Source organism: Pempheris klunzingeri, chromosome 18, assembly GCF_042242105.1.
Source record: "Pempheris klunzingeri isolate RE-2024b chromosome 18, fPemKlu1.hap1, whole genome shotgun sequence".
Taxonomy (NCBI): Eukaryota; Metazoa; Chordata; class Actinopteri; order Acropomatiformes; family Pempheridae; genus Pempheris; species Pempheris klunzingeri.
The window spans coordinates 3,898,903-3,911,978 of record NC_092029.1 but is presented as its reverse complement, the minus strand read 5'-3'; the positions used below and the strand labels follow the sequence as shown (position 1 = coordinate 3,911,978).

At 40.9% G+C, this 13,076-nt stretch overlaps 1 protein-coding gene across 1 annotated transcript; it reads left to right on the top strand.

Annotated features, from left to right (window-relative positions):
• The first annotated feature begins 262 nt into the window (after positions 1-262).
• On the top strand, positions 263-13,066 carry plg (plasminogen). The gene is given in 19 exon segments (XM_070848904.1): positions 263-373; positions 2,047-2,182; positions 2,286-2,392; positions 2,783-2,897; positions 2,985-3,124; positions 3,291-3,411; positions 3,500-3,618; positions 3,964-4,126; positions 5,357-5,481; positions 5,799-5,964; positions 6,673-6,886; positions 6,888-7,103; positions 7,234-7,327; positions 9,337-9,451; positions 10,453-10,527; positions 10,619-10,759; positions 11,655-11,761; positions 11,985-12,130; positions 12,905-13,066. Coding segments are annotated over 19 exon segments (2,511 nt in total). The 5' UTR covers positions 263-324.
• The last annotated feature ends 10 nt before the right edge of the window (positions 13,067-13,076 follow it).

The following is a 13,076-nucleotide window of genomic DNA, read 5'->3' as shown; positions in this document are numbered from 1 at the left end:
GCAGAGAGAAAAAGCCTCTCGGTCGTCTCCCTGCCCTCCAAATGACCGTGTTTCATAACTGGAATGTGGTTAGAATTAATCAGCACACAGTACTTTTTGAAAACAACTATTCAGCTCACAAAGGAAAGGATGACACTCTGATACATCGATGCAACATTTAATGTTCCAAAATCTCCCATAAACAAGGTTTTTGACCTCTTGATCTTTTGCCGTTCTTGTCGGGCCAATGATTGACTAATGTCTGAGTACTGAGGACTGAGTACTATACCGCGAGGTACCTCAGTGAGTTAGTTGACGATGAGCTGCTAGTGTAGGGGCTTCACCATGGACCTGTACAAACTAGCTTTCCTCCTGGGAGCCCTGATCTGCACTGGTGAGATATAATGGCATCTTTGAATAATAATTATGTTTTATGTTGATATAATTGCCATAAAATTGAGGGGAAAAAAGTAACAGACGTGTGTGCTTCACTGTGAGGGAACATCAGGACAGCCCTGTCCAAGTTGATAAATATGTTCTTTTAATGTTTTTGTGTTTCAATCATTCAGTCAAGGCAGACTGTTTTAACAGACAAATGTGGATGCACAAAACTGATTTAGTTCACTTTGTGTTTAGTTGAATAGTTTAGAGGCAGCCCTGAATGATGGGAGACAGACAACATAGCTAAAGGCAACACGAATGTCATGTCTGTCTGACATGTGAACCTGGAGTTGATCTGATTTTCATAAAATCCGACATCTCAGAAATCACATTAAATGCCAGACAGTCTAGTGTCCGAGCCCCATTTGAGCAGGTCCCATTTATGTCAAATTAAATCTGGATTAAATCTCTGACAGCACTGTGGCAGAAGCAGAAGCTGAATGAATCTGTTCTTTGTCAAACAAATTAATGAAAGACATTTTGTGACATTTTATCAGCAGCCGACGTGAGTACCAATGTAAAAAAAACTCCATTGTATTAAATGAATGCCTGCTTTAGCATGTTGAAACCTACCTCTACACGTATCACCTAAGGTGTAACACAGGGTTCAATCTTTGGTCCTTTTTCTTTGTCGTGCACATGGCTTCAGTTGACTCGACAGTAAGGAAATATGATGTATCATCACCTGGCATGCAGATGATACACAATTTTATCTACTTCCTGAGCTGAATGCTCAAACTTGTGTGCCTGATGGCAAAAAAAAAAACTATTTGCAACCTTAGAAATGCAAGTCTGACATTGTTCTGTTGATCCACTCGAGCCACCTTTAAATTGCAAATTACATTTCAAATCTTAAGGGAACATTTTGTGAAATATAAGGAAGATGCAGAGGAAGGTTTGTGTCTGAAGATACAGCGAGGAGATGGTTAGCTTAGCATAAAGACTGGGAGCAGGGAGAAAGAGTCACTCCAGGTTTTATATTGATTAAACAAATGGGATACAGTGTGTTGATTATTTAGCTTTAGAGGTGATAGCAGGCAGATTCAGGCGAGAGGTTTCCCTTTGCTTCCAGTTTACACGCTATGGTAACCTTAGAGTGAAATCAATCTTCTCATCTAACAACAACAAAGCAAAAAGCGTTTCTCCCAAAATGTCCAAATACTGCCAACGCCATAATTTTATCTTCGTTATCTCTTCTTAAACTTTTCCAGGCTTGCGTGCAAAAATCAAATGCATCCTTCAATGATCAGACCGATCAGAACATGAAGTTAATCTTAAATTTTTAATTAACTCAACTTAATTTCAAGAGAATTAAGTGATAGTAAGACTACATACTGTGCAACTTGCAGTGCTAACACTGGTTTCCATGTACAAATTGGATGCCACTATTTCTCACAACTGTTAACCATTAAACATATTTAAACATACATGTATGTGTATGTTTATATGTATGTACAGGTTTTTTTTTACTTCTCTCTAAATATCTCTTATTTTACTTGAGTATTTTCCCTTTATTACTTTGCTGGATTACTGAAATTACTTTTGCTATTTATCTGAAAATATTTACCTCCTACACTCAAAGATGGCATTAATATTATAAGACCGTATATTTGTCTCTGATTTCAGTTAGTGGCTCTGAGGTAGACGGGTACTCAAAAACCGAAGGAGCGTGGATCCTCTCGCTGCACAGAAGACAGTACTCAGTAAACACTGCGCCTGAATGTGCCGCCAAATGTGACGCAGAAACAACCTTCACATGCAAGTAAGCTCACACTTTTAAAATTTATTTTTATATACGATATCACGATTTGACTTGTACATGTAAGCCTCGACATCCCAACTAAGCATCTGCTGCCTTTTCACAGGTCTTTCATATATATTGAAAAGGACCAAGAGTGTTGGACTACAGGAGCAAACTCTAAAACTGAGACTATCCTGCGCAGAACCAGCACAGTTTTATACGAAAAAAAAGGCAAGTCCTCATGTCTTTTTAGTACAAGTTATATAAGTAGCCTGCAGTCTTTTTTATCATTATGGTGTCTTTTCTTTAGAAACACTGAAGGTTTAACAAGAGCGCACATAGTGCTCCAGTTTTACATGATATATTTTAGCTTCCTTTACATTGTGGTTAATGTTTATCCAATGTTGCGTGATCACTGATGTTTGGACTGTGTTTGGGGATCAAACACCACTTCAGTGGCACCAGATAAATGATTCACTCAAAGAACTGTATGATAAATTTGTCCACCTAATAATGATTGTATTATTGTGCACTATAAAGTGAACATGTCTGCTCCACCTAAATAGCAGTCTAACATCTAATGCTGATAGTGTTTGGTGTATTTTCTTCTTCTTCTTCTAGGATACCTCCTGGAGTGTGTAAATGGTCTAGGAACAGATTACAGAGGAACAAAGACCAAAACAAAATCTGGAAAGACATGTCAGAGATGGGAAGCAAAATACCCACACAGGCCCAAGTGTGTATACATGTCTTATAATATCATCTTACATATCAGATGTTTCTATATATTTTCATAAATGTACTCTCCGTGTGTCTGCTGCAGCATCACACCACAGAGCCATCCCCAGGCAGACCTGGAGTCTAACTTCTGCAGAAACCCAGACGGAGACACCGGGGGACCCTGGTGTTACACCACCGACCCCAACACCCGCTGGGAACACTGCAACATACCCAGCTGCACTGGTAACACTGCTTTTGTTTTGTGCCTTTTTACTATTTTCATACATCACTCTCTATTTTCCTAATTACCAGCTGTGTTAGGATGGTCAGTTGGTCCAAGACTTCACACTAAGCTCATGTCAGACAGCATAGCGGGGGGCTGATGTGTCTGTGCTTGTCCCTTTTACAGAGGACTGTATATACTGCAGCGGAGAGGACTACAGAGGGAAAGTCTCCACTACAGAAACCGGCTTCACCTGCCAACGCTGGGACTCCCAGAAACCTCACAACCACGGCTACATCCCTAGCGCGTAAGACCGCAATCAGTCAACCACGAGCTAATATATATATAATGTTATATCTTCATTTATTTTAGTGTTTCATTCACGGTCTCTGTAGTCTTCCAGAGAAGTATCTTGAGGACAACTACTGCAGAAACCCTGATGGAGACCCCCGCCCATGGTGCTTCACCACCAGCCCATATAAACGATGGGACTTCTGCTCCATACCCCGCTGCAGTAAGCCCTCCCACTTCAATGTGCTTCCTGTATTTTCAGAATAACTTCATTCGCACATTATTGAGGAAATGTAACTACTAAATGTATTCACAAGAAATGTAGCTGGTATAAATGCAGATTGTAAAAACCATAGAAGAAATGTACACTCACCCATTTAAGAAAAGGTGTGAGTTCGGTCCCTCATATGATCTTATCTCATCGTTCTCCTTTTTTATTTCACAAAATTTAAATTTAGTAGATGATTTCACTTGCAGCACAGAGGTCCCATCATTATTTAAAACACCGCTGCTACTTGACTTATTACTGTGGGCACTTCTACCAATCCATCTCATCTTCTGCACTCAGCATCCGAGCCTCCCACCATCGTCCCAGAGCTCACCTGTGCCACGGGGGAAGGTGGATCGTACCGAGGCACGATTGCTGTGACCGAGACTGGCAAAACATGCCAGAGCTGGTCGGCTCAGAAGCCACACAAACACAACCGCACGCCAGACAACTACCCCTGCAAGTAAGCGCCACTGTAACAGAAAGTGTTCTTCATAAAGGGGCCTGTTCATTTTGCATTTGACGTATCTCATGAATTGGTGGAGACCAAAACGGAGCTAAAAGAAGCTAATTGATGCTGATGTTCTATAACTGCTATGTGTGTGAAGAGGCAACCTTTTACTAGCACTAGCACAGCTATGCAGCAGGCTGAAAACTCCCAGTAAAGGCCGACCTAAAGGCCTTATGCTCGACTCGTGTATTCATTTGAGGAGGGCTACAGTTTCTCGTCTTTCTGGAGGAAGCTTGAGTGGACGTTTCGGTCACATAATAATAATAATAATAATAATCCTTTAATGGTCAATTTTTGTACAGCATACTTCACAGCACACTTTACAACTTGAAATTAGTTCTCTGTATTTAACCCATCATATGTACAAACACATGCCCCACACTCATGCACATGCATATGAACAGAGGGCAGCCATACAAGGCGCCCGGGGAGCGATCTTAGGGGGGGGGTTAAGGGCCTTGCTCAAGGGCCCAAGTGGCGCCGGCGACGCTGATGTGATGGCGGTGCTACACCTGTCGTCCTCTTAGTCACCACACCAAGTCTTCTTTCCTTTGGGGGGTTCTCTCAGTCCATGCCGGTCTAGGGGTACGAACCAGCGACCTCCCGGTCACGAACTCGTCTCTTGAACCACTCGGCCACCACTCCCCCAATGCCTCATGTATGTCGTGATATATTCACAGAATCTGTTTCCATACATTACTCACAGTCGCATGACTCCGATGATGGAGGGCAGGAAGTGAAAAGCAGGATGGACAAAATGGAGGAAAGTCCGTACGGTGCTGGTTTAGATTAAATTCTAGACTAAGTTTTAGATTAAAAAGTTTTTCCTGAAAATTTTAGCAGCCATAGTTCCTGCCCTCCATTTGCAGGTTTCGCATGATGTTACTTTGTCACGATTGCTTTTTCTCAATACACCTACCTTATCCAACATTTCTTTTTGCTAATTTTTAGTGTTTCCATGCAAGCTTTTTATACACACATTGAAAAGATGGATGGAAATCAGCATAATGTCGTTGAACTGCACTTGCCATGGCACAGTGTCTGTAGTGGTTGCTACTAGCAACAAACCAGCTGCAACCATCAGCCACATAAACTTCTCAAGGTGATGAACCTTGAACGAGAAGCATAATGCCTTCATTGTTGGATTTGTCTGTATTCATCATAATTACTGTTGTTTGTCAGAGACCTAGATAACAACTACTGTCGTAACCCCGACAATGAGAGGATGCCCTGGTGTTACACCACTGACGCGGAAACTCGCTGGGAGTACTGCAAAGTGCCGAGCTGTGGGGATACAGACAGACTAAGTATGACAGTGATCAATGTTGCAGATATCCACTTCCACAACTGTAGTTATTAAGGGAAAATGTAGTAATAGTAGTAGAGTAGTTGTAAGGTTATTTATATACCTGTCTATCAGTGCTCTGTAATCTGTTCATGTACTTTGAAGAAAGAACATATTTGCAAAGGAAAAATAAAGGTTTAGCCAAAGAAATGGTTAGTTAATTAGTTAATTTCTTACCCAATGAGTTTGTGGAGGTACACTAGAATTGAGTTTGGACTTACAGTGTAGAACTGGAAATCTGTCTCTTCCCTCATCTGTGCATGAAATGCTCTCTTGCAGCTGAAGATCAAGTGATCCCCCCCGACGACACTGACGACTGTTATGTGGGAGACGGGACGATGTACCGTGGTGTAACATCAGAGACCATCAGTGGGAAAAGATGTCAGTCCTGGAGCTCCATGACTCCTCACAGTCATACAAAAACTCCACAGAACTTCCCCAAAGCGTGAGCATCAATTAGTGTATATGATACATTTTTATATCTAAAGATACCCTTTATTTATTCTATCTTTTAAATTAACAGGACATTTAATTAGTGTGTATCAGAAAAAACCTATATTTGCTCTATAAATGGTACATTATAACGCTTAATATGACCGGTGGCCATTTTGACAACCATGTTTGGAAACATGCAGTGGTAGCCAAAATGGCTCCACAGAAGGTTATATCTACCATGCTGGTGTGCCAGGATTGGCCAAAACACAAGGGTGACCTGAGCTGATTCGACATTTATATTAAACGATAAACCAGGTTTACTTTCCATATATTTCTATATGATTCTTCTACATCAACAAATTCCAAGACCAAAACCAACAATGATCCTACAAACAAGTATTGCTGTAATTATCAAGCAACTATCAAGACATGAAATAATTTAGTTTGAAGAACATGGTGCATAAGTAAAAGAACAATTCAGTAAAATATGGCACCCAAGAAAAGGTCAGTAGAGGAGAAAACACTTCTCAACTAGTTAAAGGCTACTTCAAAGTCAGAGGCAAATCCTGCCCCTTGGTGAAATTGGCAGTATTTACATTACAATAGAAACAAGATCACTCATTCATTTCCTGATTTGATTTGAAAGTGAGTGAAACAGAAAAGCTTGTAGGATATTAGTACCTGCTGTCCTGACGTCGCAGGTTTCCTCTTTCAACAGGGACCTCAGGAGGAATCTGTGCAGGAACCCAGATGGGGACCGAGCTCCCTGGTGTTACACGATGGACCCCAAAGTCCGCTGGGAGTACTGCAACTTGGAGAAATGCCAGACTTCCACTCCTACGTCAGCTACACCCACAAAACCCTCTAAACCCCAGACCCCCTCCACTGCCACCCAGACCCCAACACAGAAAGGTAAATTATTCAACTTTCTTTAAATGTGTGTGTGTGTGTGTGTGTTTGTCAGTTTATTCACTCACTTCTCTCTCTGTTGCTGTGTTAGACTGTAAGATTGGAAATGGAGAAACATACCGGGGTCCAACCTCCATCACCATTCTGGGTGTGACCTGCCAGGCCTGGAGTGCTCAGAGCCCCCACCAACACAACAGCTTCACCCCACAAACTCACCCCACCAAAGGTTTGGATGGCAATGTAAGTGTGTGTGTTCCTGTATGAACCTTTTTGTTTTAGTTGCAGACTTTTGGAGTGCTGATATTAATGTTGAAAGCTGGTAGGTGATTCTACTTGTTTCACTGAGTCTCTCCTCGCGTGTCACTGTCAGAGCTGCAGAAACCCAGACAACGATGTGAACGGACCGTGGTGCTACACTACTGACAAGAACAAGAAATGGGACTACTGTCAGATCCAGGACTGTGGTATGTGAACACCACGTGTGGGTGGGACATTACAAGTAATTATTACAATACTGCTCAGTCAGTCTCCTGAGAGTGAGATATCTAAAAAAAAAAAAAAATACTGGATGGATTATCATTAAATTTGATATTTGTGATCCCCAGAGGATGAATCCGACTGACTTAGTAAATCTCCTTGACTTTGTCTTCGGTTTTCACCAACAGGCTACAATATTCACTTGTACCTATTAAACAAGTAATCGAGTTCTTGTCAGCATCAGCAGGCAACATTAGCATGCTAACACATCACCACTCAGCTGAATATTAACATTTTTCCACCCTAATTGGTCTCGTTATCGTGCTAGCATACATGTTAGCATTCTGAAACAAGAGAAAGTTTGGCTGTTAATTGATTAAGAAGTTATGATCCACCATAGCGCAGAAACAACAGCTGATTAGTCAGTCAACAGAAAATTAATCGGTTTGACAACCAGCTCCAAGCCGCAACAAAGCAAATCTGATAATTACCAACGTAAAGTAAATAATCAATCAAACATACAACGAGGCATGTAAATCAGTATCAGTGGTGGATGTGTGGTGCATGTTGGTAATGTAAAACAAAAGATGGCGCAGGATGAATAGACTGATGCAAGTATTCAGGCAGACAGCCTTAAGTAGTGTGGGAACACCGGCCTGCAGGGCCAAAACAATCTCTAACTATTTCCATCATCTGTTAATCATTCTAATCTTTTGGGGCAAAAATGCCAAACTTCTGAAATGTGAACATTTGCTGGTCTTAGCCTTCTGTCACAGTAGTGCTGTTAAATCATTTGTTCTGTGGTGTTGGGGATTTCCTGCCAAAGCTACTCCGGTCATCCTGTTGTGTTTATGACCGCTCACTGAGGTTTAAGTTCATTTAACAAACAGACAGAAAGTGAACCAAAGAAGAAGAGTGAGGTGTCCGTCATCACAACAGAAAGTCATTAACCTGTAACACACCACTCTGATGCGTCTCTCTCGCAGGGAGAGAGAGGAGAGATGCTCATATTACCCCCCGAGGGTGGTGCTGTTCTGTTTGTCCACTGTTCTGAGTTGCAGGTGGTGGCTGCTGATTGGCTGAGGCCTTGATGGCGCCTATTTTTAAAATGGCACGTGTTGAGACCAACTCCTCTCCTCCTCCTTCTCCTTCTCGGCTCACACCCGATCCCTGCTGTGCCATCTTGTGTGTTTGGAGTTGACTTAGAATTAACTACTCTGAGTGTGATGATTGTAAATGTAGACTAAAACCAGCTCCAGGTAGATGCAGGGGGGAGAAGCCTTTTTCTTTTGATTCCCTTTTCTCCTGTGTTTGTTAGGCAGATGGGTAAGAGCCCTCTATTTTCTTTCATTTTCTTTCCATCAGGTTGGACATTTAGTTGGTGTTTTCATGAGATGTTTTGTTGATTGTTTTGGCTGATCTCACCCTGAAACTGAAAGCTACCTGATGATAATAAATCAATTCTGTTTGGACTGCATCTGCTGTGGCACGGGTCATCCTTGGGTGTGGGGAAGAGAGGAGTCACTTTGTGTTGGGCTCAGGCTTTCTCTCGGCTGGGTGTAACACCCACCTTGGCAACCAATCAAAAGTGACAAAGGACAAACTATGAGCATCCAATTATCTCTTCAGTTTCTGCACTGCTGGCCAGACAAAATAAGCAATTTGAGGATATTAAATTTGAACCTGTGAACCTGTGAGGGGCAGTTTTCACGACCGTCTGATTAGCAGAAAATTGAACTAATCATTAGTTGCATCCCTAATCCTCGAGTTCATCTAGCACACTAAATAAACCAGAGCCACACAACCACAACTCTAATGGATGAAAGCTTTGAGAATAAAACATTATGATTCACCGTGGCCTTTCTGGTGCCACCGTCAGCTCAAACTTTAGTGATCTAATAGTGGAGTCCTGTTTTCTCACTGCTGTAAACTTTTCATCAAACTGATACCATCTAAACCCCTCGTGAGAATTCATGACTGTGAACTGTCTTTTCAGGTGGATTGACTTGTGGGACGCCCGTCACCAAACCAAAGCGTTGTTTTGGTCGTATTGTGGGCGGCTGCATGTCCAAACCTCACTCATGGCCCTGGCAGATCAGCCTCCGGACCAAGTGAGTAGAACAATACTAAAATGTCATTCTAAGAAAAAGGTTAAAGTGGCATTGGGTTTTTAAAAGGTACTGCTATTTCTGTATTAAAGCAAACAATGACCCAGTTTTTTGAAGGTATTAAACTATCAGTTCATCTAATTTCTCATAATTAATCAGCAATGTTGACAGATAAAATGATTTTAAACTGTTCAGTGGGTGGAATAAGTTTTCATCCAGATGGTTAGAATAATGGTAATTGTTTTTAATCGACAAGCTGTTTGTTTTTTTTTACATTTTCAGTTAATCTTCTTTTAGAGAAACAGAATCATTACTTTTTACTCTGAGCCGTTTGATTATCAGCCTCAAAGTCAAAGAACTGTTGCAGCTTTAAAAGCAGGTTGCTGGAAACACTTTACATTACCACCTTGACAGGGAAGCTTGAAATATAGTACTGAATATTATTGATATGAGCACAATATATGAAAAGAATCATATTTTTTATATCTACTTTTCTTCAGTTGTCAAAATAAAAATGCTTGACATCAGTAGTGGACTCTGGCTGATGTTACATTACTTTATATTTATCGTTTTGTTTTATTTACTTTTAATGTCTCTTAACATCCACGTTTTGTTTTTTTTTTAACCCTTTTTTGAAAACAATATACCGCATCTTTCTTTTTTTAATTTTAATTTTCTTTTTATTGAACAAAACATAACATGCAGCATACAACTGGTATAAAGTGGCAAAATGTCTTCTGTGCTGTTTAGGTAAATTATATCAAAATCCAAAATACACAAAGTCTATAAAAACATATTGGCGAAAAGAAGACAAACAAATGAATAAATAGGAAGAAGAAGGAAAAATAAATATTAAATATCTATTTAATAATTAAATAAAAGAAGACTCATAATATACTGCATCTTAAGGATTTATGTACATTTTGAAATATATCATCGGATATTTCTGGGGGTGTTTATTCTGTCCTACTCAAATCTATTTCTTGTGTGTCTCGTTCTACCAGTACAGGAGTTCATTTCTGTGGAGGAACTCTGATTGACCCTCAGTGGGTCCTCACTGCTGCACACTGCCTGGAGAGGTGAGAGAGCCAGAGCCATCTGAAGACCAAGTCCTGTACTAACAGAACCACTGGATAGCTCGTTTGTTTATGAATATGTTGCGTGCTGCAGGTCCAAACGGCCTTCAGCCTACAAGGTGGTCATGGGGATCCACAGAGAGACGGCCATTGAGTTGTCAAAACAAGAAAGGAGTCTGGAGAAACTGGTGATGGGACCCAACAACGCCGACATTGCTCTGCTCAAACTGCAGAGGTGAGTACTGGACTGGTCATATCACTACTACTGCTGGTACTACTGGTACTACTGATACTACTGATACTACTGGTACTACTGGTTTAAGGGGTAGAAGCTGAACTGAACTACTACTGAACAATTTCTGCTACGTTAAGCTTTTAGTAGACTCCAGTTCAGATGCAGATATTGTATTTCTTACCTTCATTACAAGTATTCACTACCCAGTTAACCCCACCTTTACCGGCTGCAAAATTAACATGTGCACATTAATGCACCGATATTATAATATACATTATTCAAGAATGGGCCGAACTGCATTTTACTTTAGGTATTTTAAACCCAATTTGACACTTGTACTTTTTAACATTTTCCAGTAAGATTTTGAACGAGGGCCTTCTATTTTTAAGAGTGTGCCGTGAGGTATTTTAGTACAGGACCTGAGTGCCTCTTCCACTACTGTTGCTACTGCAGATACAGTTCTGTTACTCAAACTGGTACTTCAGCAGACTTTAACAATAACTAGACTTAATTGCAATAAAGAAAAGGTGCATGGCAATGAAAGGAAAGCTGGACAGGCAGCAGTAGCTCAGAGTGAGGCTCAGCAAACTGGCATTTATCAATTAACCATCTTAGTAATTTATTAGGCAAAAATGTGTAACTGGCCACAGCCTGTGTTGCCTCACAGACAGAAGGTTTGAGGTTTGATGACGGTCACAGCTTTAAAACTTCATTCACTTGCTTTCACGTAACTGTTGTATAATTTCTGGATGAGGTCCTCAAAGTGCTTTTTTTGTTTGAACATCAGTTTGAGCTCGTGATGAGCATTTGCCATCATTTTTTATTGATTAAATTATTAATCTGCATTAAAAATAGTTAATAATTACCACTAAAACTGTGTTCTTTGTGTTTTCAGACCTGCACTAATAAATGACAAAGTCCTGCCAGTCTGTCTGCCAGATAAGGACTACATTGTTCCCAGTGGAACAGAGTGTTATGTCACCGGATGGGGTGAAACTCAAGGTACAGTACGTCGGGTGTATGTGTGGCGTTTAAGGTTAGCGTCTGTTCTTAAATGAGATATAAAGAAGTTAAATGTTTTTGTACATTTGATGCACGCTAAAGAATAATCTGTATTCATGTGAAACAGCCCAACTAGACTCCTGACGTTCCTCAAACTCTTGTGATCATGATGGTAATGAGAAAGAGGAGGAATGGTTGATAACTGCACTGAGGTGTGTTGCAGGTACGGGAGGTGATGGCGTCCTGAAGGAAGCTGGTTTCCCCGTCATCGAGAACAAGATCTGTAATCGTCCGTCCTACCTGAATGGCCGAGTCAAAGACAGCGAGATGTGTGCTGGAAACATCGACGGAGGAGTAGACAGCTGCCAGGTATGGAAGACCTAAAAACACTATTGAAACTGGGGAACTGCCAGAAAACTACAGTGTTGTGCCTGTTTCGACATGGAATACTAATTTGTTATTCCCCTTTCTCAAAAGAAATGTGCATTTTGCACTAACCATTGAGAAAATGGAGACATTGTTCAAGTGAACTTTTTTTTTTTTGCTAATCCATCAGTTTGAAAATGGGGGAGTGGCATTAGAAAGAAGTGAGCTGACCAGACCGCTGCAGCCCTCTCATCTCCTCTGTAGGCTGGGAACTTTGCAATAACTCCAACTGAACTGTTGGAGGTTCAGTTGCATTGTGGGTGATGTAGGCACCAGGTTTTGACACAGAAGAATGCGTGGACTGTCTAAATTCAGTGGAGTCCTCTTTAAAGATAAAGCAGTTATGTTAACAACCTCTCTGTTGTAATTAATACAAAACTAATTCTTTCCAGAAAACTTACAAGGAAATGTTTTGGAAGTTGTAGATCGGTGTAGGAAAATCAAATAATACAAAACAATACAAAGCCAAAATGTTGATTAGAATGGTCCAAACATTAAAAAAAAAAAATCCTTGTGCTTTATATACTCTCTGTTAAACTGAGGACTTGTTTAAAACCTGTGTGACCAAGTGGTTTGTTGTCCTGATGGATTGTTTGACCTACATCTGTCACTTGTAGTTTAGCGATCCCAAACTGCACATACCCCCTGGTGTCCTTTCCAGTCTGGTGTTGGCACCAGTTGAACTGAAAACCCATCCCGTGTGTTTGCTTCCTGCAGGGTGACAGCGGTGGTCCTCTGGTGTGTTATTCCAAGAACAAGTATGTCCTGCAGGGTGTGACATCATGGGGTCTGGGATGCGCCAATGCCATGAAACCCGGCGTCTACGCTCGAGTCTCTAAATATGTGGACTGGATCGAGAAAACCATCAAAGCCAATTAAAAAACTAGCC